General features: G+C 47.5%; 1 protein-coding gene across 4 annotated transcripts in view; it reads left to right on the top strand.

The window, feature by feature from the left end:
- The window catches only part of mthfsd (methenyltetrahydrofolate synthetase domain containing), a 69,340-nt gene that overhangs the window by 38,520 nt on the left and 7,474 nt on the right, over positions 1–23,346 (top strand). For all 4 annotated transcript variants that reach the window (XM_038806292.1, XM_038806293.1, XM_038806294.1 and 1 more), the window contains 2 exons: positions 8,378–8,468; positions 10,880–10,992. In XM_038806292.1, coding sequence (XP_038662220.1) covers positions 8,378–8,468; positions 10,880–10,992 — 204 coding nt within the window. The remainder of the gene's footprint in view (positions 1–8,377; positions 8,469–10,879; positions 10,993–23,346) is intronic.

Below are 23,346 nucleotides of genomic sequence, written 5' to 3'. Positions count from 1 at the left end.
TGATACAAAAATAACTTGTTTCATGAAGTCCATTAAAAGATCTTAAATCCCTAAAACAAAATTCTGTGCAATACCGACATCAAAGACAGCTAATCCTTTAATAACCTCTTTAAAATGTCAATAAAAATAATAACAAGTGTTTTTGAAACTCAGTCAGCCATTCATAAAGATCTAAATTGTAACAGCAACCCTTCGGAAATGTCTACAAAGAAATCTATTGAAATTCCAGTACGTTAATTTATTTCTAATTTCTGTTAGACGTTCTGTCAATCAAAACACTCCAGCAGCCCATGTTTTTTTTAGAATACTCCTAAAGGCTTCAGTATGTGTTTGTTCTTTAAAGACCAAAGAATTTAAATATCATCAGTTTCTCACACTTAACCAGGAAAAATGTACTAATATCAAATGCCCTTGCTGAGTTCAGATTTTCCCTACCAGCGAAAATGGTATTATCCGGAAATAATAATAATAATCTTTATTGTCACAACTAGGCTTATATTAACACTGAAATGAAGTTAATGTGTAAAGCCCCTAGTCAGGAGTGGGATCTCCTTTTCATAGTTCTCCAAAGCTATCCCAAAAACCTGGACCTAAGTTCATGTCCCAATTAGCACCCCTGTTGGAATGGCAAAATCCGGCCATACACTTCAGAGCAATGTTCGAGATTAACTTTTACCATATCCTTAAAAATCACGTGCTGGATTCTCTGTTTCAGCGACTAAGTGTTGATGCCAATGGAGCACGTGTGGTCTTTTACGACCAAATATTCTGTGCGAAACGCTCACCGATTCCGGGACCGGTGAGGGGCTAGCAGCGGCGCCGGGTGAAACTCCCGCTCCCTCGCCGAAAATGCCAGAGAATGGCCAGGTCCCTGGGCGTGCATGTGCATGGCTGATGAACTGCAGTGGTCACGTCGTACAACATTGCACCGTCCATGCGTGGACCCGACCCGCCATCTGCGACCCCACAGACCAACCCCTGACTACCCCCCACCAGTCCCCCAGCCCTTGTGGGAGCCCCACTCCCCCCTCCGGATCACGGCACGGATTCCTGCTGAGTGTGGCAGCACTGGACACAGTCTGCAGCCACCAGGCCACGTTCCTGACCGCTGAGACCACACGTGTCCCGCGTCGTCGTGAACTCGGCCCATCGGCGGTGGAGCATCGCGGGAGGGCCGGCCGATGACGCGCCAACGCCGTTGCAACGGCACACGATGCGAAATGCGATTACGCTATTTCTGAGGGGGGCGGAGCATGGCTAACCGGCATCAAACTGGTTCCGGCCCTGATTTGGGCGTCGGAGTCGATTCTCCGCCTGATTGGCAATTACGATATCGGCATCAGACAATGAAGAATCCTGCCCCACATGTCAAATATATCTCTAATATATGTCTAATATATCTCTATATATCTTCAGCTTCCAGGCTAAAACTCCTAACGCCTAACTCACATCTCTGGAGATTAACCGTGTAGCTCTTGAGTATTGGCTCCATTGCTTGAATGTATATCTTGGAGCTCAGAACTTGACATAGCTTTCGCTATGCCACCTGTACAGTTTTGGTTTCCTTACTAAAGAAGGGATCAACTTGCATCGGAAGCAATTCAGAGAAGGTTCACTAGGCTTCACTGGGTTCACTGGGATATAGGGGTCTTATTCTGAGGAAAGCTTGAGCAGGTTGGAGCAGGATGAAGGCATGCTTGCCTTCATTGGTCGAGGCATTGAGTATAAAAACTGGCAAGTCATGTTGCAGCAGTATAGAACCTTAGTTAGGCCACACTTGGAGTATAGTGTTCAATTCTGGCCACCTCACTACCAGAAGGATGTGGAGGCTTTAGAGAGGGCGTAGAAGAGATTTACCAGGATGTTGCTTGGTATGGAGGGCATTAGCTATGAGGAGAGGTTGAATAACTCGGTTTGTTCTCACTGGAACAAAGGAGGTTGAGGGGTGACCTGATAGAGGTCTACAAAATTATGAGGGGCATGGACAGAGTGGATAGTCAAAAGACTTTTTCCCACGATGGAGGGGTCAATTATGAGGGAGCATAGGTTTAAGGTGCGAGGGGCAAGGTTTAGAGGAGATGTACGAGGCACGTTTTTTTACACAGAGGGTAGTGGATGCCTGCAACTCGTTGCCGGAGGAGGTGGTGGAAGCAGGGACGTTAGTGACGTTTAAGGGGCATCTTGACAAATACATGAATAGGATGGGAAGAGGAATACGGATACCGGAAGTGTAGAAGATTTTAGACGGGCAGCATGGTTGGCGCTGGTTTGGAGGGCCAAAGGGTCTGTTCCTGTGGTGTCCTTTTCTTTGTTCTTTGTTCTTTTGTTCTTTACTCATTGGAGTTAGAAGAATGAGAGGTGATCTTATTGGAACGTTTGATTCTGAGGGAACTTAACAGGGTGGATGCTGCGAAAATGTTCCTCTGGTGTTGGATTCTAGAACAAGGGGGTGTAATATAAAACAAGGGGTCTCCCATTGAAAATAGAGATTAGGAGGTATTCCTTCTCTCAGGGTTGTTCGTTTTTGGAATTATCTTCCCCTGAGAATAGTGGAGGATGAGTCATTGAATATATTCATGACTGAGTGAGGCAAAGTTTTCATTGACAAGGGAATCAAAGGTTATTAGAGACAAGCAGGAAAATGGAGTTAAGAGCACAGACAGATCAGCCATTATGTAAATGAATGGTGGAGCAGATTCAATTGGCTCAATGGCCAACTCCCGCCCCTATTTCTTATGTTTTTATAATTTGACAACAGCAATGTTCAACAGCTTTGCTTGCTTAATCACCAGAATGTAATTGATAACACCAACCACTATTTAATGATTCGCAGTCGATAATATTGGCCCGTAACTTGTGCGGAGTAGTAATCTCTGGCGGATTTCCACTCTCGCCAGATTTATTTTGACTGGGATTGCGAAGCCGGGCCTTGCTCAACCTTCCTCACTCAGGCTGGGTGAGTCAGGAGCAGCAAAGTGCGCCCCTGCAGCATTGGAGTGGAGTCATTGGGGCACAGAGAGGTGACTCACTGCCCCTTTGCACGGCAGTAGCTGCCATAAGGAGGAGGTTTACAGGAACAATTTACAGGGAGCAGGTAAGTTATGCAGCTCAGGGAACGGGGAAGGGTCAGACCCGGTTTGGAGGGGTAAAGGGGGCATAGCGTGGCGCAACCCAATGGAATAGGTGTCTGACCCAGCTTGGGAGGTAGGGTCAGTAGGGTGAGGAGTAGGTACGGCAGGGAGGGAGGGGGGGGGGGGGGGGTCAGTCCGGGAGTGGCGGCAGTCCAGGAGGGAGGGAGAGGGGGGTCAGTCTGGGATGGGGGTCATTTCCGGAGGGAGTCAGTCTGGAAGTGGGGGGGGGGGGGGGGGGGGGGGTGTGCTTTCGGACTGGATTGCAACGGAGGGTGGGTTGGGTAGTGCGCGGGGGCTGGGGTTTCGGATGGATTGGGGAGTGTCAGGTTGGTGGCGGGCAGGTCAGAGCGGGGAGGGGGTATTGGACTGGGGTGAGAGGGGTGTCAGGTTGAGTAGGTTGAGTATGTGGTGGTGTAGTGGGTCTGGGTGTTTCAAGAGTTACTGTGGAGTTAGAAGTTATTTTGCGTCTAACTCTTTCAGAGTAACTATCAGGGTCAAACTGACAGAACCATCCGAAGTAAGCGATTTAAATCGCTTCTGTCCATGGTTCCCAGCGCAATTGTCCAGAGGAAATTAGTGCTTCTGGACGGGGTAAACTCTTACTGGGGAACTTCCTGAAGGAATTCCCAGCACATCATAGGGGTACCCCGTAAATGCAATACTGGGGAACCCGGAAGTTATGCTGGGGTCAGTATCCGTTTAGTGATTTTTCACCAGTTTGTTTTTTCCCCCCAAAAAGGGCAAAATTAATGCCTTTCTTGGAAAAATACCAAAGTTGATTCAGCTCATGGATCTCATCGTATGTAAACTGCAGGCATAGTCAAGGTGTCTGTTGACTTTGGCAGGCAGCACACAACAGGCATTACTGAATGAACCATTATACAACCCACACTATTAGTCTTTCTATTGAAACGGCGCAGTAAATTGAGTGGGGTGTGTGACAGTTGATATGTTACTTTAGTGACCACAGACAAGTCCGAGACAAGTGGAGAACAGAAACTAGTTTTATTATGAAGTTATGGTATGTACAATACTCTCCAGATCCCAGTCGGGCGTGAGGTTTCAGTACCAAAACTGGCCAACCTTTATATTACAGATTAATGGAGTGTCCTTGGGCTTCCTGCTCCTCAGCCGGGGAGCCCATACTCCACGAGGCTCATGGGAAGTCTAATTGCTTCTACCCTGTAGGTCGCGCGCGGTTTATAACATCCCCCCCCCCCTAAAGTCCGAAGAATCTTCTGACGATGCTGGAGTAGAGGGTGTCTGTGCCTCTTCGCCCGAGCCTCGGGGCGCGCAGGGCTAGACCAGGTGGCAGGGCTGGACCAGGTGGCCTATACCTGGATGGTGAACATCATTTCCACGGCAGGCGCCATGGTGGAAGTACTGTTGAAGGCTACTGAATGGCTTGTTCCCCGATTCGAGACTTCCAACACATGGGTCTCTGTGTCGGAATTCAAATCAATGACCTCATAGAATCATAGAATTTACAGAGCAGAAGGAGGACATTCGGCCCATCGAGTCTGCACCGGCCCTTGGAAAGATCATCCTACTTATGCACAGGCTTCCACCCTATCCCGTAACCCAGTAACCCCACCTAACCTTTTGGACACTAAGGGTCAATTTTAGTGTGGCCAATCCATTTAATCTGCACATCTTTGGACTGTGGGAGGAAATCGGAGCACCCGGAGGAAACACACGCAGATATGGGGAGAAGAGCAAACTCCACAGTCACCAGAGGCCGGACTTGAACCTGGGACCCTGGAGTTGTGAGGCAGCAGTGCTAACCACTGTGCCACCGTGCCACCCTCTCGCATCTCTATATCCTGTCAGCCCTAGGGGCAACGCTCTTGGGTTTTGACGAGTTGGAGTTGGCTGGTCAGTAATTGGCTGCTCCCGGAGAGCTCTGGGCAGTACTAGTCTCCTGTTATATAGCAGTCTGCTTTTTGGCGGATCGTTGTCTTGAGTAGTTTTCCAGAGGGTCATGGAAAATATACTGCGGGATTTCCGCGAGTGGCGGTTTATCTCAGCGACTCTTGATCACTGGAACGTCGGAGCAGGAGCACTTGAGCAATTTGGATGAGGTTCTCCGCCACTTCTCTGAGGCCGGCGTTGGCCTAGGAAAGGAGAAATGAGTGTTCCATGCGAAGGAGGTAGTTTATCTGAGTTTCCGTGTGGACCATGATGGTTTGCATCAATGGGTGTTGATAGTGACATGTTTCCGCAATGCGGGGTCCAAACCAAGCTGTCGATCTGCTTGGCTCATGTCTAACTGTGTGAATGAATGACAACTAGCCAGCTTGGCATATAAATCTCCGATTGATGACATTGGGTATCTGTTCAACCTGGAAGCCCTGTTCACCATCAGCTTGTAGTCGCTGCAGATTCTCACTGTCTTGTCTGGTTTAAGCACAAGAGCCATCGGCGCCGCCCAATCGGCGAACCGTATTGGCCTGATAATATCTCTAGCCGGCGTAACCCAGCTTCAACCTTTTCTACTAGTGCATAACGAACCAGGCCGGCCCTGAAATATTTAGGCTGCATGTCTGGGTCTGTGGTATTATCATAACTGTAAGAACTGCAAGGGTTAATGAAATGTCTGGAGTAGCCACTAGAGGCAGCTACAGCTAGAAGTATATAAAGCATTGATGCTCAGCCTTGTGGGAGAGAGTAGTACAGGAGTTAGCTAGAGACAGGCAGAACTATAGATGGTGTGAGTAAGAGCAGATCAGAATTTGTAACAGTATAAAGATTGGTTGTAGATGAGTGTAGCTTATATGTTAATAATCAACTGTGTCTTATTCAGGAGTACGTGTCAAATCCAAATTAAAGTGTTCATAAATTTATAGCTTTGTTCACGTTCAAGCTATTTTGTGGTCTTTGTGAACATTACGCCAACCGTCCTGAACTTAGCAACACAAAGAACACTACAGGGTCCACCTGAATCCTTGCCATTGCTCCCTTGAGTTTCCCTAATCCTGACTGGAAAACCTCTGGGTACTTCGCCCAACACCTCGCAACCTGCCGTTGTCTAACAGGCTGGGTCCGTGTCCCTTCACAATCAGTGGGAGTCTCATCGACTGTTGGCCGTAAATCACTAGGGTCATCGCAATGGCGAGTGGCTCGCCCGTATAAGTTGCCAACCTCGCCTCCATGTCTTGCAAATTCAATTGTTAAATCCCACATTTTATGCTGGCGAACATCTGCCACCCAGTGATGGAAACTACAGCACTTGTATCGAGTTCCATCGCTAAAGGGTGACCATTGACTCGCACGATGATCCAGATGGGGGCCAATCTGGATGCCATGATGCAACTTAGCTGCATACAATCCTCATCCTGCTGGTCAATTTGGAAAGTACAGGCCCTAGGTTGGCACCTACTCTGTTTTGGGGGGGGGGGGGGCAGGGCTGCTGGTTACTTTGGGATTTGCATTCCCTGTGGTTCCTATGTCTGCACTTCCCACACACCTGGACTCCCCTTCTACTGATTATGGGGAGATGTCATGCCTGGCTGCCTTGTTCCTAGACCATTAAACCGGACCCCGAGGGTTATCAGCCCAGGGTGGGATTCCTGTTCCGGTGGGTGCTGCAGTCCAGGAGGATGTGGGCCCATTAATGTTCACCTCCATACCATTCAGTTCCTGCACTCCCTTTTCAGCGCTTTCCTTTGATAGTGAAAGCTGCACGGCAGCACAGAGGTTAGAACTGCTGCCTCAGCTCCACGGACCTGGGTTCAATTCCGGCTTTGGGCCACTGTCTGTGGGGAGTTTGTAGGTTCTCCCTGTGTCTGTGTGGGTTTCCTCCGGGTGCTCCAGTTTCCTCCCACAGTCCAAAGATGTGCAGGTTGGGTGGATTGGCCATGCTAAATTGTCCCTGAGTGTCCAAAATGTTCAGCCGGGTTACAGGGATATAGGGTGGAGGCGTAGGTGTATGTAAGGTGCTCTTTCCAAGGGCCGATGCAGACTTGATGGGCCGAATGGCCTCCTTCTGCACTGTAAATTCTATGAATTCTAAAACAAATTCTGTGAGTTCTAAAGATTGCTCAGCCAACAATTTCCTTTGGGTTGTCATGTTATTAATGCCACAGACCAGACCGCCTTGTAGCATCTCTGAAAGTGAAGTGCCATACTCCTAAAACATGGCTAGTTTTCTCAAGCGGGTTAGGAACTCAGTCACGGACTCTCTGGGGTCCTCTCTGCCATGTTAGAATGGTATCTCTGTACAATGACTGACAGCCTGGGGTTATAGTGCTGTGCAATAAAGGTCACCGATTCCTCAAAAGTCTTGGTATCTGGGCCTGCAGGATACGTCAGGCACGTTATCACCCCATAAGTGTGGGCCCCACAGGCGTTTAAAAGGATTCCTATTTCCCGGTCTGCACTGGTGATAGCATTCACCCGATAGCATTCACCATACATTCAGCATTCTGCGCTTAATACTGGCATCAATCGCATTCAGTCTTCTGAATATTGGCATATTGGAAAACGAAATTCCAACCTTAGCCTAGTAATGCAGAAGGGGTGGTTGTTCGCCTGACTGTCAGCCGCGTCGGCAGTAGCTCCACCTTTATTCTCATCACCCAGTCTAGTGACCACAGGCGAGTCTGAGACGAGTGGATAACAGAAACTAGTTTGATTAGGAAGTAATGGTATGAACAATACTCTCCAGATCCCAGCCGGTCCTGAGGTGTCGGTATCAAAACTGGCCGATCTTTATATTAGATTATTAGAGTGTCCACGGATTCCTCGCCCCTCAGCCGGGGAGCCCATACTTCACGTGGCTCACGGGGAGGCTGATTGCCTCCACTCTGCGCCCCTGGCAAGGTTGAACTTCACTCCTTGCAACCAAAGATTCCTGTCTGCCTGCTGTCTGACCCCATTTAGCAGGCTGTAGTTGCCCATGGCCACCATTGCTTCTGTCGCTGTATGTAGAAAAGAGAGAGGACAGGAATGGCTGAGAGTATATTTCCCTAACCATGTGAAAATAGATTTGAAAGGAAAAATAATTTTGTGAATAGTATCCCCCGGGAGATAAGGCGGCAAAGTTATTTTTCGACTTTAAATGTAAAAGAAAGACTTGCATTCATTCATAGAGGGCCTTTTAAGACCACTGGGCGTCTTGAAAGCATTTTATATGTCACTGTTGATTGTATAACATTTGTGACGTCCCCGGATATTTCAACTAAAACTTCTCTTTCCACTCCATTCTGTTCTGTGTGTGATATAACATGTTACCTTTTCCACCCCAGGGAGTGAAGGATTTCAGTGTGCCCGTGGGACTTGATGCAAAAGTTCATGTGGACTTGGTTGTGGTGGGTTCTGTGGCTGTGTCAGATAAAGGTAACATTTAGAACGTACATTCCCAAAACGAAGTGTTTATTATTGTAATGTTAAAAATGAAGTGTAAATCTGCCACTGTTAAAGTTTTTGTTTGGCCACCAACAACAACCATTTGCATTTAGACTGCATCAGTAACTTGGTTGCCATCCCAAGCTGATTCACAGAAGCCATTATTGGTCATAATTTGACACCGAGCCATACAAAGAAATATTAGAACTGACTTGGTCAAGGAGGTTCAAAGAGCATCCTGAAGCAGGGTAGAGAGGTAGAGAAGTTCCAGGAGGGACCTCTAGAGCATTAGACATGGGGCGGGATTCTCCGACCCCCCGCCAGGTCGGAGAATCGCCGGGGGCCGGCGTCAATCCCGCTCCCGCTGTGTCCCGAATTCTCCGCCACCAGAGATTCGGCGGGGGCGGGAATCGCTCCGCGCCGGTCGGTGGGCTCCCCCCCGATGATTCCCCGGCTCACGATGGGCCGAAGTCCCGCCGCTGTCAAGCCTCTCCCGCAGGCGTGGATCAAACCACCTACCTAACCGGCGGGAGCAGGTGGCGCGAGCGGGCTCCGGGGTCCTGGGGGGAGGGGGGGGGGGCGACCTGGCCCCGTGGGGTGCCCCCACGGTGGCCTGGCCCATAATCGGGGCCCACCGATCGACGGGCGGGCCTGTGCATTGGAGGCACTTTTTCCTTCTGCCTTCGCCATGGTCTTCACCATGCGCCGGGATGACGTCAGCAGTCACTGACGCTCCGGTCATGCGCAGACTTACGCCGGCCGGCGAAGTCCCTTCGGCCCCGACTGGCGTGGCGCCAAAGGCCGTCCACGCCAGCCGGAGGAGCGCCAACCACTCCACCGCTGATCGAGTGCACTTTAAAGGTGGCGCCCCGATCTTTGTGTTGCCGGTTGCTATCGGGCTCCGACCTGCCAGAGTGACGCCGTAAACCGTACCCACTCATTTTGTTCTCTAAGACGCTCAATATTTGGAAGGAAAACTGGTCTGTGCAACTGGTACAGTTACACTCCAATTTTCCGTTTGAGCCTGGCACTTTGCCAAATACTGGTATGATTCTACCTGTTTTTTGAGAGTCAATGAAACTGCTTTGGTTTTCTGCAGATCAGCAAGAAAATTTGCAACTGTTAATAACCACACATAATTCAAGTGATCAGCACGAGGAGAATAGCATTTAATTGTTCTGCACCTTTCATGTGACAAAAGCTACATTGACATTGGTGCAAAACATCATGAGAAATACAAAATATTTTGCATAAACTCACATGTGATAATAGGGAGGGACAGTGAATGCTAGTCTCGCCAGTGAAACCCATATGAAATGAAATGAAATGAAAATGAAATGAAATGAAAATCGCTTATTGTCACGAGTAGGCTTCAAATGAAGTTACTGTGAAAAGCCCCTTGTCGCCACATTCCGGCGCCTGTTCGGGGAGGCTGGTACGGGATATCCTTAGAAAGAATAAAAAACGGATAATTTTAGCTATATTGATTAACTGCATTTAAATAAAAGTGTAAAATATTTTCCTACTATTATTCACAATAGTTAAAAAAATGTGTAGGACATTTCATTACTAAAATGTTGTAATTTTGAAAGGATTATTACTATGATGTCTAATCACACCTGAAGGCTTTCTTGGAATTGAGAGTAACATGGCACGCTCATACCGCCTGTTTAAAGGTTAGGACTCCACCAGGTATTTGTGCTCATTTCCAAAGATCACCCTCGGAGGAGACCTCCTCACTCCCTACCAACTGGGATAAGGTCCCTGCATGCACACACAAACTCAAATGTATAATGCAGGAGGCAAGATTGAAAATGCCGAGCCACGTCTTAATTTGATGTTCAAGCCATGGGTGTTCAAGCTGCAGTCTGAGATTTTAAGAGAACCCACCATTTATTTCAAGAATGCATACCGGTCGAACTTTGCAGCCTGAAAGAGACACATGCAAGCATTCTATTATTTTTTCTAGTCCCCCCCCCCCCCCCACTTATCGTGCAGGAACACCAGAGGAAATTTGTTAGTAATATTGTGAAGTATGCAGTGAGCAAGAATTGAGAAATAGGCACCGTATTTTGTTCTTGATTAATAAGGGGATCAGGGGTTATGGGGAGAAGGTAGGAGAATGGGGATGAGGAAAATATCAGCCATGATTGAATGGCGGAACAGACTCGGTGGGCCGAGTGGCCTAATTCCGCTTCTGTCTTATGGTCTTATAAAACTAATTGTGTATCTTTTTATATGAAAATGACACTGCACTGGAGGGAGCTCTCCACAAACGTCTTTTACTTTTTGAGTTTTTAGACCTGTTAACAAAACATCGCAAATATTCTCTTCACAATTGGCCTATCTTTTTCTTCTGTCGGTAGTACAGTTCTTAATGGATAAATTGTGTTTTTGTCAAGGCTGGAGAATTGGAAAAGGCGAGGGCTTTGCTGATCTGGAATACGCGATGATGGTATCGATGGGGGCCGTTGATGAGAACACAGTTGTAGTCACCACAGTGCATGACTGTCAGGTTCGTTGAAAAAGGAAATTGGGTGACTGTGCTCATTTAAAAATAGAAAAAGTACCATTGAATCCTTTTTGCTTCAAGAATGGCTCATTACTGATATCTTCTTATCACCATGAGCCTTGATGTTAATATAAAGGAGACTGTAGCTGTCTGTTAGAGGCGCAGGGGTAACCAATATCTACACATTCGAAAATTACAGGAAAAGTCTAACTGGTCCATCAAGCCTGCTTCACAGCCATGTTAATTCATGAACCATCATGACTCAGCACTTCCGAACCCATTCCCCAGTCTTGCACTTACAGCCACATAATCTCCTGGGAGAGTCAAGAAGCTAGACAATAAAACCAGAGCTAAAAAGAGAAGGTTGACTAGGTCGATCCCAGATATGGAGGGATTTTCTTATAAGGTGAGGTTGGGTAGATTGGGCCTGTACTCATTGGATGTTGAAAAAATGAGAGGGGACTTTATTGAGTCATGTAGGATTCTCAAGGCTAAACATGGTCGATGCCGAGAGGTTGTTTTCCCTTGTGGGAAATTCTTAAGACCAAAGGACATAATTTCAGAGTAAAGCGTCACCCATTTAAGACAGAGATGAGGAGGAATTTCTTCTCTGAGAGGGTAATGAATCTGTGGAATTCCTTACCGCAGAGGGCTGTAGATGCTGGATCGTTAAGTATGTTCAAGACTGAGATAGACAGATTTTTAATCTGTAAGGGAATCAAGAGTTATGGGGACAAGGCGGGAAAGTGGAGTTGATGACTATGTCAGATCAGCCATGGGCCAAATGGCTTACTTCTCCTCCTATGTCTTATGGCAAAAGGGATAGAAATCTGAAAAATTCCTTTCTGACTCCCCTCGAGCAAACAAAACCAGCCCAGGAGATCACATTGACTAAGCGTGCGTTAACCGTTAACCCCCTCACATTCTACATGAATGATGGTTTGATAGAGGCGTACAAGTTTCTGAGGGCTTTAGATTGGGCAGACTAAGAATGGCGACTCCCATTAGCTGATGGTACAAGCACTAACGGACAGCAATATAAAGTTTTGGGCGTCGAGAGAGACGGGGATGGATGTGAGGAATAACTTATTCATGAGGCAAGTCGTATTTGACGTGGAACTCCAGTTCTGAAGAAGTCAATAGTCGAAATGTTAACTTTGTTTCTCACGCTGTCCATGTGGAGTTTGCACATTCTCCCCGTGTCTACGTGGGTTTCGCCCCTGCAACCCAAAAGATGTGCAGGGTAGGTGAATTGGCCACACTAAATTGCCCTTTATTTGGAAAAAATGATTTGGGTACTTTAAATTTTAAAAAGAAAACTTTGGTTCTCGCTGCACAGATGCTGCCAGACCTGCTGAGCTTTTACAGCACATTTTTAAACATTTCCGATCTGCAGCATCCGTAGTATTTTGCTTTTATTGTGTAACCTGGAACTCGCTGCCTATGAGGGTGGTGGAAGCAGAGACGAACAATGATTTCAATGGGAAAATGGGATGGGCAATTGAGGGAATTAAATTTGCAGACCTGTTGATGTCGAGCGGAGGGTTGTGAGTGAATGGACTGATCTACAGAGCAAGCAGAGACTTGATGGGCTGGAAGGCCTGCTTCTGTGCTGCGTGACTGACTTGACAACGTGATCCCTTCCCCAGCTCCCAGTCTAAAGTGTTCAGAGAGCCAGCACCCTCCACACCAGCATGCAGCACATTGCAAAGCTTCAATTCTCTGTGAGGAAATCACAACCACCTAACTTGTAGCCTATTCCTGCTTTTGCAGAGTTTAAATACATAGGCCCGGGTCCTCCCCAATCTGTCAATTGGCATGCAATCCAGTTTGGACTACAGCATGAATTAATCTTTGCAAATGGCTAATGCTGAAAGCCGTGTTGTGACTGAAACCATCAATAGAATATTTCCTTTTCCACTAGAAAAAATAAATAAGAGCTGGGGGGGGGGGGGGGGGGGGGGAGAGGGAAAAGGAAACCGCAAATGGTGAAATCCGAAATAAAAACTGGAAATATTGCAAGTGGTCAGCAGGATATCTCGTTCTATTGAAGGGTTTACACCCAGAACATTAACCTGCCTGTTTTAAGATGTTGATCAACCTGCTGCGCATTTCTTGCATTTTCAGTTTATGTTTTGATGAATGAAGGTATTTGGCTGGAGCCCAGGTGTAATCACACTGGGGGTGTCAGTGCTCAGAAATTACTGAGAGTAGTGTCTCTCACTCCAACATTTTGTCCAAAAGGTGACTTGTAATTTTCATTCATGAGGTTCAGAAAGTCGATGGTGAAAGACAAGTCTACATCGAAAGGGCAGAGTGATTTAATTATATAGACTAGAACAGATGACGGACTTGATACGATAGAAGCTGGGGTTGTGCGCCAGAGCGCAGAGCAGGTAAAAGGGGAGTTTTATAGAGGTGTTCAAATTTATTAAGTTCGGATTCAGTAGATAAGGGACTGAATTCTCTGCTTATCACTTCAGACATCAAAAACTACAATTCGGCAGAGAATAGCTTGTGATGGAACAATCACAATTTGTGCCTGCCGCCGATTCTGACGCTCCGGGCCCCGTTGGCGGCGTTAGTGATGTTTGCCCCCTGCGCCTGTGGGCCGAAGCAAAACTGTCATTTGTGTAGATTTAAATCTCATTAACGAGTTGGACACTGCATGTTCCACCCCTCTATGATGCGCCACCCCTCTCAAGTGGAACGGTAGCATAGTGGTTAGCACAATTGCTTCACAGCTCCAGGGTCCCAGGTTCGATTCCCGGCTTGGGTCACTGTCTGTGCGGGGTCTGCATGTTCTCCCGGTCGGTGTGTGTGTGAGTTTCCTCCGGGTGTTCCGTTTTCCTCCCACAGCCCAAAGACGTGTAGATTAGGTGGATTGGCCATGCTAAATTGCCCTTTGTGTCCAAAATTGCCCTTAGTGTTGGGTGGGGTTACTGGGTTATGGGGATAGGGTGGGGGTGTGGGCTTGGGTAGGGTGCTCTTTCCAAGAGCCGGTGCAGACTCGATGGGCCGAATGGCCTCCTTCTGCACTGTAAATTCTATGAAATCACGCTCACGCGAATTGGTACAAATATTTACAAGCAGGACCAGGGCACCATGGCTGTTCAGGGGGAGCGAGAGGCTAAAAAAACACTCAAAATGTCTCCCAAATTGTTGGGCTTGCTAAGGGCAGTACCTCACCCCGACCAAAGGACACCTGCACTCTGGCCTTTGGGACCCTCCCTTCCAAACTGCCCCTACTCAGGGCAGAGGCCTCACCTGTGACACCCACCCATCAGAATCACGAGCTGTCTCCTCCTGGCGAGGCTGGCAGCACCGACTGCCCATGCCACCTTCTACCAGGGGCTGTTCAGGAGGGCTAGCTTGAGACTGTGGCCCACCCTGGGGAAGAAGGTGTCCTTCCTCTCCTGATTGGCATCAAGCAGTGGGTCCACTTCAGACGCCAGAAATCGGGGGTGGGGGGGGGGGGGGGGGGGGCATGTCTTCTCTGAGCCATCTTCAAGGCTGGAATGACTGGGGAGTGGAGGGCTGAGATGCGACTCCAGCTTCTCAGGCTCTTTAGCACAAAGTCCAGCCCTAGCCGTTACACCGACCACTGGGCTGGGAATTGCTTCCAAGTCATGCCAGCAGACTGTTGTATTTGTATGCCCTGAATCGCGAAGCGAATAGCCCCCCCCCCCCCCCCCCCCCCCCTCCTCCCCACAGGAAAGCGAATTGCACACTATTCGGATCTGGTAGGAATAGTTATCTCCCAAAGAGAGAATGCAGCCCAAGGGAAACCTGTTTTCAGCAGGAGGAGGTTCAGTAACCAGAGATCACAGATTTGACAATAATTTAAAAGAAACAGAGAGGTGATGAGGAGAAATTTATTTACTTAGCAAGCTACGATCTGAAAGATGCTGCTTGAAAGGGTGATGGAATCAGATTAATTATCAACTTTCAAAATGGTATTTTATACATATTAGGAAAAGAAATGTTGCGAGGGTACAGGTAGTGCACATGGAGTTGCACTGAGCATGAAAGGAAATAAGCGAAATACTAGGAGAGAAACAGAGTTAACATTTTGAGTCCTTTGGCTCTTCATCAGAACTGGAAGGAGAATGTGTTAGAGCTGTGGATTCTGCAACAGTTAGAGTCCCTCTTGTCTTTACTTTTCACCTCAGCAGACTCCATATTCAAATGACCATCCTCCGCCATTTCCACATTCCAGCATGGTGCTGCCACAAAACACATCTCCTCCCCGCCCCCTCCCCCCATCATCATCCCGCAGGGACTGCTTCCTCCGTGACACCCTAGTCCACCCCCCCCCCATTATACTCAACTCCCCATCACCTTCCCACAGCACCTTCCTTTGCAATCGCAGAAGGTGCAACACCTGCCCCTTTATCTACTCCCTCCTCACTATTCAAGGCCCCAAACACTCCTTTCACGTTAAGCAGTATTTTACTTCCACCTCCTCCAATTTGGTTTATTGTATTTGCTACGCCCAATTTGATCTCTACATTGGGGGAAACTAAACACGGACTGGGTGACCGCTTTGTGGAACACCTTCACTCAGCCCGCAAGCATGACGTCAGTCTTCCTGTTGTTTTCCATTTTAACTCGACAGCTTGCTGTCACGCCCACATGTCCGTTCTTGGCCTGTTGCGATGCTCCAGTGAAGTCCGGAGCAAACTGGGGTGGGGAAACAGCATCTCAGCTTCGGGATGGGCGCCTTGTAGCCTTCGGGACCCAACATTGAATATTTGCGTCTTTAGATTTAGATCTTTCCGTCTTAAACCCCCTTTTAAAACAATATCCCGTACATGTTTTGCGTCAATGCAAATCCCCTGCCCCCTCCCACACCAGGCCATCTGTGTTTTGTTCTTAAAGTTGCTACTTTTTGTTTCAGTTTCTGCAGCTTGACATATTCTCCCTCCCTTCAGTTCTGACAAAGAGTTTAATGGCCAATTCATTTTTTCCAATTAAGGGGCAATTTAGCGTAGCCGATCCACCTCGCCTGCACGCCTTTGGGTTGTGGGGGTGAAACCCACGCAAACACGGGGAGAATGTGCAAACTCCACACGGGCAGTGACCCAGAGCCGGGATTGAACCTGGGACCTCGGTGCCGTGAGGCAACAGTGCTAACCATTGTGCCGCCGTGCTGCCCTCAAAATGTTAACTATGTAAGGAAATATCTGTTTCTTAAAGACATTATTAAACCTTTATGAGCAGCACTTTATAAGCACAGCATTGTGCAGAAACATTTCAACCGGGTACAGGGATTACTAAACCATTTGAAAAGTGATTGTTCAATCAAAACATTTTGTGAACCAGTACGGGGCCCCACAGCAGAGTTATCATAATATGCAGGTGGCTATGATTTGCAGGAGGGGAGCAGTGGTTAGCGCTGCTGCCTCACGGCGCCGAGGACGCTGGTTTGATCCTGGTCTCGGGTCATTGTCCATGTGGTGTTTGTACAAGGACATCCACCTCTCCTCCGTTCCTGATTGGAATCGATTGTGTTCCACGTGGCGCCGCTGCTATCTCCTCAACAGCAGCAGAATCGGTCCAGGCGCGGCGCTAGTTTTGCTGACGTGTAACTCCACGAATCCTGCGCCGGAGTCAACACTTCGTCTCAGAAATGGAAAAACCAGCCCCAATGTTTCAGGTCACTGTCCTTTAATCAGAACTGGAAACAGTTCGAGATGTAACAGATTTTAAGTAAGTCCAGTGCGGCTTCATTTCCTATACCGTGTCTGAGGCCTTCTCGACCTTGCCCCTCACCTGAGCTGTGGCGATCCTCAGGTTAAATCACCACCAGTCAGCTCTTCCTCGGAAGGGGAGAGCAGCCTATGGTCCTCGGGGACTATACCAACATTCACAGCATATTTGATAAGCGTTATTTAACAATACTATTTAACAAGACATTCAAAGATTGTCATTGAGTATTTTCAGGAGAACATTTTCCCTGCTGCTCACTTCCTTATTCTTGACTGGAAGCTAATGCAAATAAATATACGTGTTAGCTTCAATTATAAGGCCACAGTCTCTAGAACTAAAAGAACGTTGATTCATTCGTGGCACTTTCTCATATTTCCTTTCATCTTCATGCCAATCAAGATCTAGCATTGATTGCTTGCTCACACAATCATCCAAATGAAAATAATCTGTAGTCTTTTCTTTATCCAGATCTGCACACTGCAGCCAAGAGCTCGCTAGTGGAGCTTTGGCAGCTCCATTTACCGATTGTGGCAACTCATGCTAGTGAGCTGGAACACGCTTTCCATTTGATGTCAGTTGAAAATGCTGAATTACTGAAACATTTGGAAATGATCATCTCTGGTTTGAATTGAGCCCCATGCTTTCTTAATCTATAAATGGCATCAACAACAGCAACTTATGTTTAAATAGCATCCTTAAGGGAGTAAATGCCCCAAGATGCGTCACAGGAGAGTAATAAAGCAAGATGTGACACCAAACCACATTCGGAGATATTGGTGGGGAGGGGATGGGCAGGGGGGAGGGGGCGGGGTGCTGATAGCCAAAAGCTTGGTCAAAGAGAGAGGTTTCAGAGAATACCTTAAAGGAGGATAAGAGAGAGAGGTGGAGAGGTTTACAAAGAGAACGCCAAAGCTTTGTGTCTTGCGTGGTGGAGCGCTTGAAGTCAAGGTTTCAATAAATCAGAATTAGAGGAGCAGAGAGGGTTGGGAGTCTGGAGGAGACAGCAGAAGTAGGGAGGTCGAAGCCAAGGGTGAACATTTGAAAATCAAGGCATTGCTTAGCCAAGAGACAGTTATGGCTAGCGAGCACTGGCGATGCTGGGTGTACTTGGTGCGAGTTAGGACATGGGTAGCAGAGTTTCGGAAGATCTCCGGTTTGTGGAGGGTATGACAGGAGGACAGTGAGGAGTGCATCGCAGTAAAGTCTGGAGGTAACAAAGGCATGAGTGAGGGTTTAAGGGTCCTGTGCAGAGTGACAGCAATCACATAGAAACAATATGTCAATCTCAAGCACCATACAGCACCAGTCATCCAGTTGTTTTTATTACTTGCACAGTGGGTTGTCTTTCCAGAAGAATTTCTGAAATGGAATTCATCAATATTCCAATAGCAGGTCTCTTCAGGCTCTTCAATTGCAATGCATTTGTTAGCCAGGAGCCTTGCATGCTCAACTGAACAACCCAGTTTCACCAGAATTGAAGCATTCCGAAGGATTAGAATCACCGAATATCAGTAACAATTCTTTTCGGTTCCATGGTGATCATTACTGTTCCTGCATTTTTGCTACTCACCAACCTGCCATTGATGGTTCGTAACCACTGAGAAAATCCCAGGCCTTTTCTGACCTCAGAGCTGAGCTTGGAAACACTGTCAGGCCCTTTCAAAATGTGGTTGTCTGAGCCTACAATTATTTACCAGGTGTCCCTCCAGTACTAGATGCATTTCATCTCAGTTCGGTTTGTATTGGCCCTCATTTGACAGGTTCTGCTCCTTTGCTGCCCCAGATTCCTCCATCCACAATTGTTATTATTCACCCTGTCGCTAATAATACTCCATTAGTTGAAGTAGATTGAAAATTGGGTGAGCTTTCTTGGGCCTATAGGTTCCTCATGCTCGATTTTGATTGGCCATGCTAAATTGCCCCTTGGTGTCCAACGGTTAGATGGGGTGGTGGGGATAGGGTGGGGGGTGCGGGCCTGGGTAGGTGCTCTTTCGGAGGGTCGGTGCAGACCCGATGGGCCGAATGGCCTCCTTCTGCACTGCACAGATTCTGTGATTTGTGTCCAGTTCACTGAATAACCACAGGTGCAGGAGCTGGGAATGTTACTCCTGTGTATCCTAAAATTGCACCTTTGGAATTGTTGTTTGTGGTTGCTAAGTTGCCAGCAGAGTACAGTAGTTCCAGGACAGGTGAAACATTACTGAGCAACAGGATATGCACAACCTCACGAAAACCTGCACACGATACAATATGTCTTCCTGTTTCCTCACAGCTGTTCTGCTTGCTTTTCAAAACAGGAGCAATTGGTGCTGCTTGTGTGTTTCTTACCCGGACAGAGCTTCATGTTCTTCTTGCTCAGAAAGGAACAGGAATTTCGAACAGCTGCTCATACTTGGCAGGAAGGACCCAGTTGAACGCTGATTGCACCTTCTTTTGGAGCGAGTTGGCCCATTTAGGAGAAATCAGGCCAGTTTTAGAAGAGGGGGGGGGGGAAATGTGTGACCATTTCCCAAGAGGCGCTGAACAGATCATAAGAAGAAGGATAGAGCAGGAGGTGAAAGTGCACCGCGTTAGCACAGGTCAGTGGTACTCAGAAGATTCACCTTTGAACTGCTGCAGCTCAGAGGGGGAGAGAATTTTCAGAGTTATGGCTGGAAGGACCAGCTGGTTTATTTTCTCGAGGAGCTCAAGTGTTTGTTGGTACATAAAAGTAGCTGCGTAAAGGTGTGCATCTGGGAACATCTTCGTGACCTGGGGTAAAATAAAACCCAGTGGAAAGGCCTCAATGCTTAGCATCGGAAGATGGTGCAAAAACTACAGATCCAATCAGGAAGCCAATCACGACAAGGTAAACATTTGCAGATGGTTTAAAGTTCCAAATAAATTGGGGAAAAAAAAATAAGCGCCTGCATGTATATTTACTCGAGGATAAGGCTGCTTTTGCAGCCTGAGTTTTCCTTTAATTCGTTCACTGGCATTTGGCATCTCTCTGAATAGAGTTCACTGACTCAGAGAAGATGCCAGAGGGCCAGAGGGCGCTGCTGAATTTGTGGCAAAACAGAGCACGTGCCAGCTAGAGCAAGCGATGTCAGATTAGCAGGGTGTGGGCAGTGAGATAACGGGGTGGATTCCCCATTGCCTGCCCCCCCCAATCGGGATTCCCCAATCAGGTGGAGAATTGAGCGTCCTCCGAAACACGGTGCCACACCCGTTGCGATGCTTCGATCCCTTGCCAACGGCCTCAGCGTGCTACACGCCCTCAGCACGCTACACGCCCTCAGCATGCTACACGCCCTCAACATGCTACACGCCCTCAGTGAGCCCAGAACCAGCACGAGTATGAAAATGGATGATGTGCATCCATTGCAATATAATTAATGGACTGGAAGCCCAAATTAATGACCCCCCCACCGGGAAACCCACCGGGTGGGCTGTGGTCCAGCTTTGCCCAAGCGTGGCCTGGCGTGGTGGACCTCAAGGTGGGTCAAGGGGGCCAGTGCATAACTGAGGTGCCCCACAAAGTCAATCGGAAGGCCCCCCCCCACAATGCAAATCCAGTCCCTTGATAAGTCGGGACATCTTTCTCCCCAACAAGTGAATAACGGGGTCCCCCCCCACAGCATGCACGTATGAGGATGGTCTGACCCCCTCCCCCACCGACCCCCTCCCATCAAACCCCCATATCAGACCCCTTCATCAGATGCGAAGTACACTTGAAAGGGTTCAAATCCCTTAACAGCCTTCGAAATGCAAAATGCCTATTCTATTTCACCAGCCAACGATTGACAGTTTTATTAGTCCATAGACGGGTGTTTGGTGGATTGTATTTCTATCGTTCCGTTCATGTTTGATTGCATCTCAAACCTGCTTTTATACTAACTACAATGTTTATGAACACTCTTGCTATGATTGACCTCACCACATCAAAAGCAGCTAAGTGCTTTCTGCTGTGGAAGTGAAACCACTTTCATAAAATTTCATAGAATTTACAGTGCAGAAGGAGGCCATTCGGGCCATCGAGTCTGCACCGGCTCTTGGAAAGAGCACCCTACCCAAGCCCACATCCCCACCCTATCCCCATAACCCAGTAACCCCACCCAACACTAAGGGCAATTTTGGACACAAAGGGCAATTTAGCATGGCCAATCCACCCAACCTACACGTACCTGGACTGTGGGAGGAAACCGGAGCACCCGGAGGAAACTCACACACACACCGGGAGAATGTGCAGACCCTGCACAGACAGTGACCCAAGCTGGGAATCGAACCTGGGACCTTGGAGCTGTGAAGCAATTGTGTTACCACTGTGCTACCGTTCCACTTGAGAGGGGTGGCACATCACAGAGGGGTGGAACATGCAGCGTCCAACTCGCTAATGAGATTTAAATCTACACAAATGACAGTTTTGCTTCGGCCCACAGGCGCAGGGGGAAAACATCACCAATGCCGCCAACGGGGCCCGGAGCGTCAGAATCGGCGGCAGGCACAAATTGTGATTGTTCCATCACAAGCTATTCTCTGCCGAATTGTAGTTCTTGATGTTGGAAGCGATAAGCAGAGAATTCAGTCCCTTATCTACTGAATCTGAACTTAATAAATTTGAACACCTCTATAAAACTCCCCTTTTACCTGCTCTGTGCTCTGGCGCACAACCCCAGCTTCTATCGAATCAAGTCCGTCATCTGTTCTAGTCTATATAATTAAATCACTCTGCCCTTTCAATGTAGACTTGTCTTTCACCATCGACTTTCTGAACCTCATGAATGAAAATTACAAGTCACCTTTTGGACAAAATGTTGGAGTGAGAGACACTACTCTCAGTAATTTCTGAGCACTGACACCCCCAGTGTGATTCAATTACACATGGGCTCCAGCCAAATACCTTCATTCTTCAAAACATAAACTGAAAATGCTAGAAATGCCCAGCAGGTTGATCAACATCTTAAAACAGGCAGGTTAATGTTCTGGGTGTAAACCCTTCAATAGAACGAGATATCCTGCTGACCACTTGCAATATTTCCAGTTTTTATTTCGGATTTCACCATTTGCGGTTTCCTTTTCCCTCTCCCCCCCCAGCTCTTATTTATTTTTTCTAGTCGAAAAGGAAATATTCTATTGATGGTTTCAGTCACAACACGGCTTTCAGCATTAGCCATTTGCAAAGATTAATTCATGCTGTAGTCCAAACTGGATTGCATGCCAATTGACAGATTGGGGAGGACCCGGGCCTATGTATTTAAACTCTGCAAAAGCAGGAATAGGCTACAAGTTAGGTGGTTGTGATTTCCTCACAGAGAATTGAAGCTTTGCAATGTGCTGCATGCTGGTGTGGAGGGTGCTGGCTCTCTGAACACTTTAGACTGGGAGCTGGGGAAGGGATCACGTTGTCAAGTCAGTCACGCAGCACAGAAGCAGGCCTTCCAGCCCATCAAGTCTCTGCTTGCTCTGTAGATCAATCCATTCACTCACAGCCCTCCGCTCGACATCCACAGGTCTGCAAATTTAATTCCCTCAATTGCCCATCCCATTTTCCCATTGAAACCATTGTTCGTCTCTGCTTCCACCACCCTCATAGGCAGTGAGTTCCAGGTTACACAATAAAAGCAAAATACTACGGATGCTGCAGATCGGAAATGTTTAAAAATGTGCTGTAAAAGCTCAGAGGTCTGGCAGCATCTGTGCAGCGAGAACCAAAGTTTTCTTTTTAAAATTTAAAGTACCCAAATCATTTTTTCCAAATAAAGGGCAATTTAGTGTGGCCAATTCACCTACCCTGCACATCTTTTGGGTTGCAGGGGCGAAACCCACGTAGACACGGGGAGAATGTGCAAACTCCACATGGACAGCGTGAGAAACAAAGTTAACATTTCGACTCTAATATGACTTCTTCAGAACTGGAGTTCCACGTCAAATATGACTTGCCTCATAAATAAATTATTCCTCACATCCATCCCCGTCTCTCTCGATGCCCAAAACTTTATATTGTTGTCCGTTAGTGCTTGTACCATCAGCTAATGGGAGTCGCCATTCTTAGTCTGCCCAATCTAAAGTGCTCAGAAACTTGTACGCCTCTATCAAACCATCATTCATGTAGAATGTGAGGGGGTTAATGGTTAAAGCACGCTTAGTCAACGTGATCTCCTGGGCTGGTTTTGTTTGCTCGAGGAGTCAGAAAGGAATTTTTCAGATTTCTATCCCTTTTGCCATAAGACCATAAGACATAGGAGGAGAAGTAAGCCATTTGGCCCATGGCTCACCTGACATAGTCATCAACTCCACTTTCCCGCCTTGTCCCCATAACTCTTGATTCCCTTACTGATTAAAAATCTGTCTATCTCCGTCTTTAACATACTTAACGATCCAGCATCTACAGCCCTCTGCGGTAAGGAATTCCACAGATTCATTACCCTCTGAGAGAAGAAATTCCTCCTCATCTCTGTCTTAAATGTGTGACGCTTTACTCTGAGATTATGTCCTTTGGTCTTCAGAATTTCCCACAAGGGAAAACAACCTCTCGGCATCGACCATGTCAAGCCCTGAGAATCCTACATGACTCAATAAAGTCGCCTCTCATTTTTTTAACATCCAATGAGTACAGGCCCAATCTACCCAACCTCACCTCATAAGAAAATCCCTCCATATCCG

Source organism: Scyliorhinus canicula, chromosome 9 (genome assembly GCF_902713615.1).
Source record: "Scyliorhinus canicula chromosome 9, sScyCan1.1, whole genome shotgun sequence".
NCBI classification, from domain to species: Eukaryota; Metazoa; Chordata; class Chondrichthyes; order Carcharhiniformes; family Scyliorhinidae; genus Scyliorhinus; species Scyliorhinus canicula.
The sequence above is the reverse complement of the archived record's forward strand: the minus strand, read 5'-3'. Positions and strand labels throughout refer to the sequence as shown.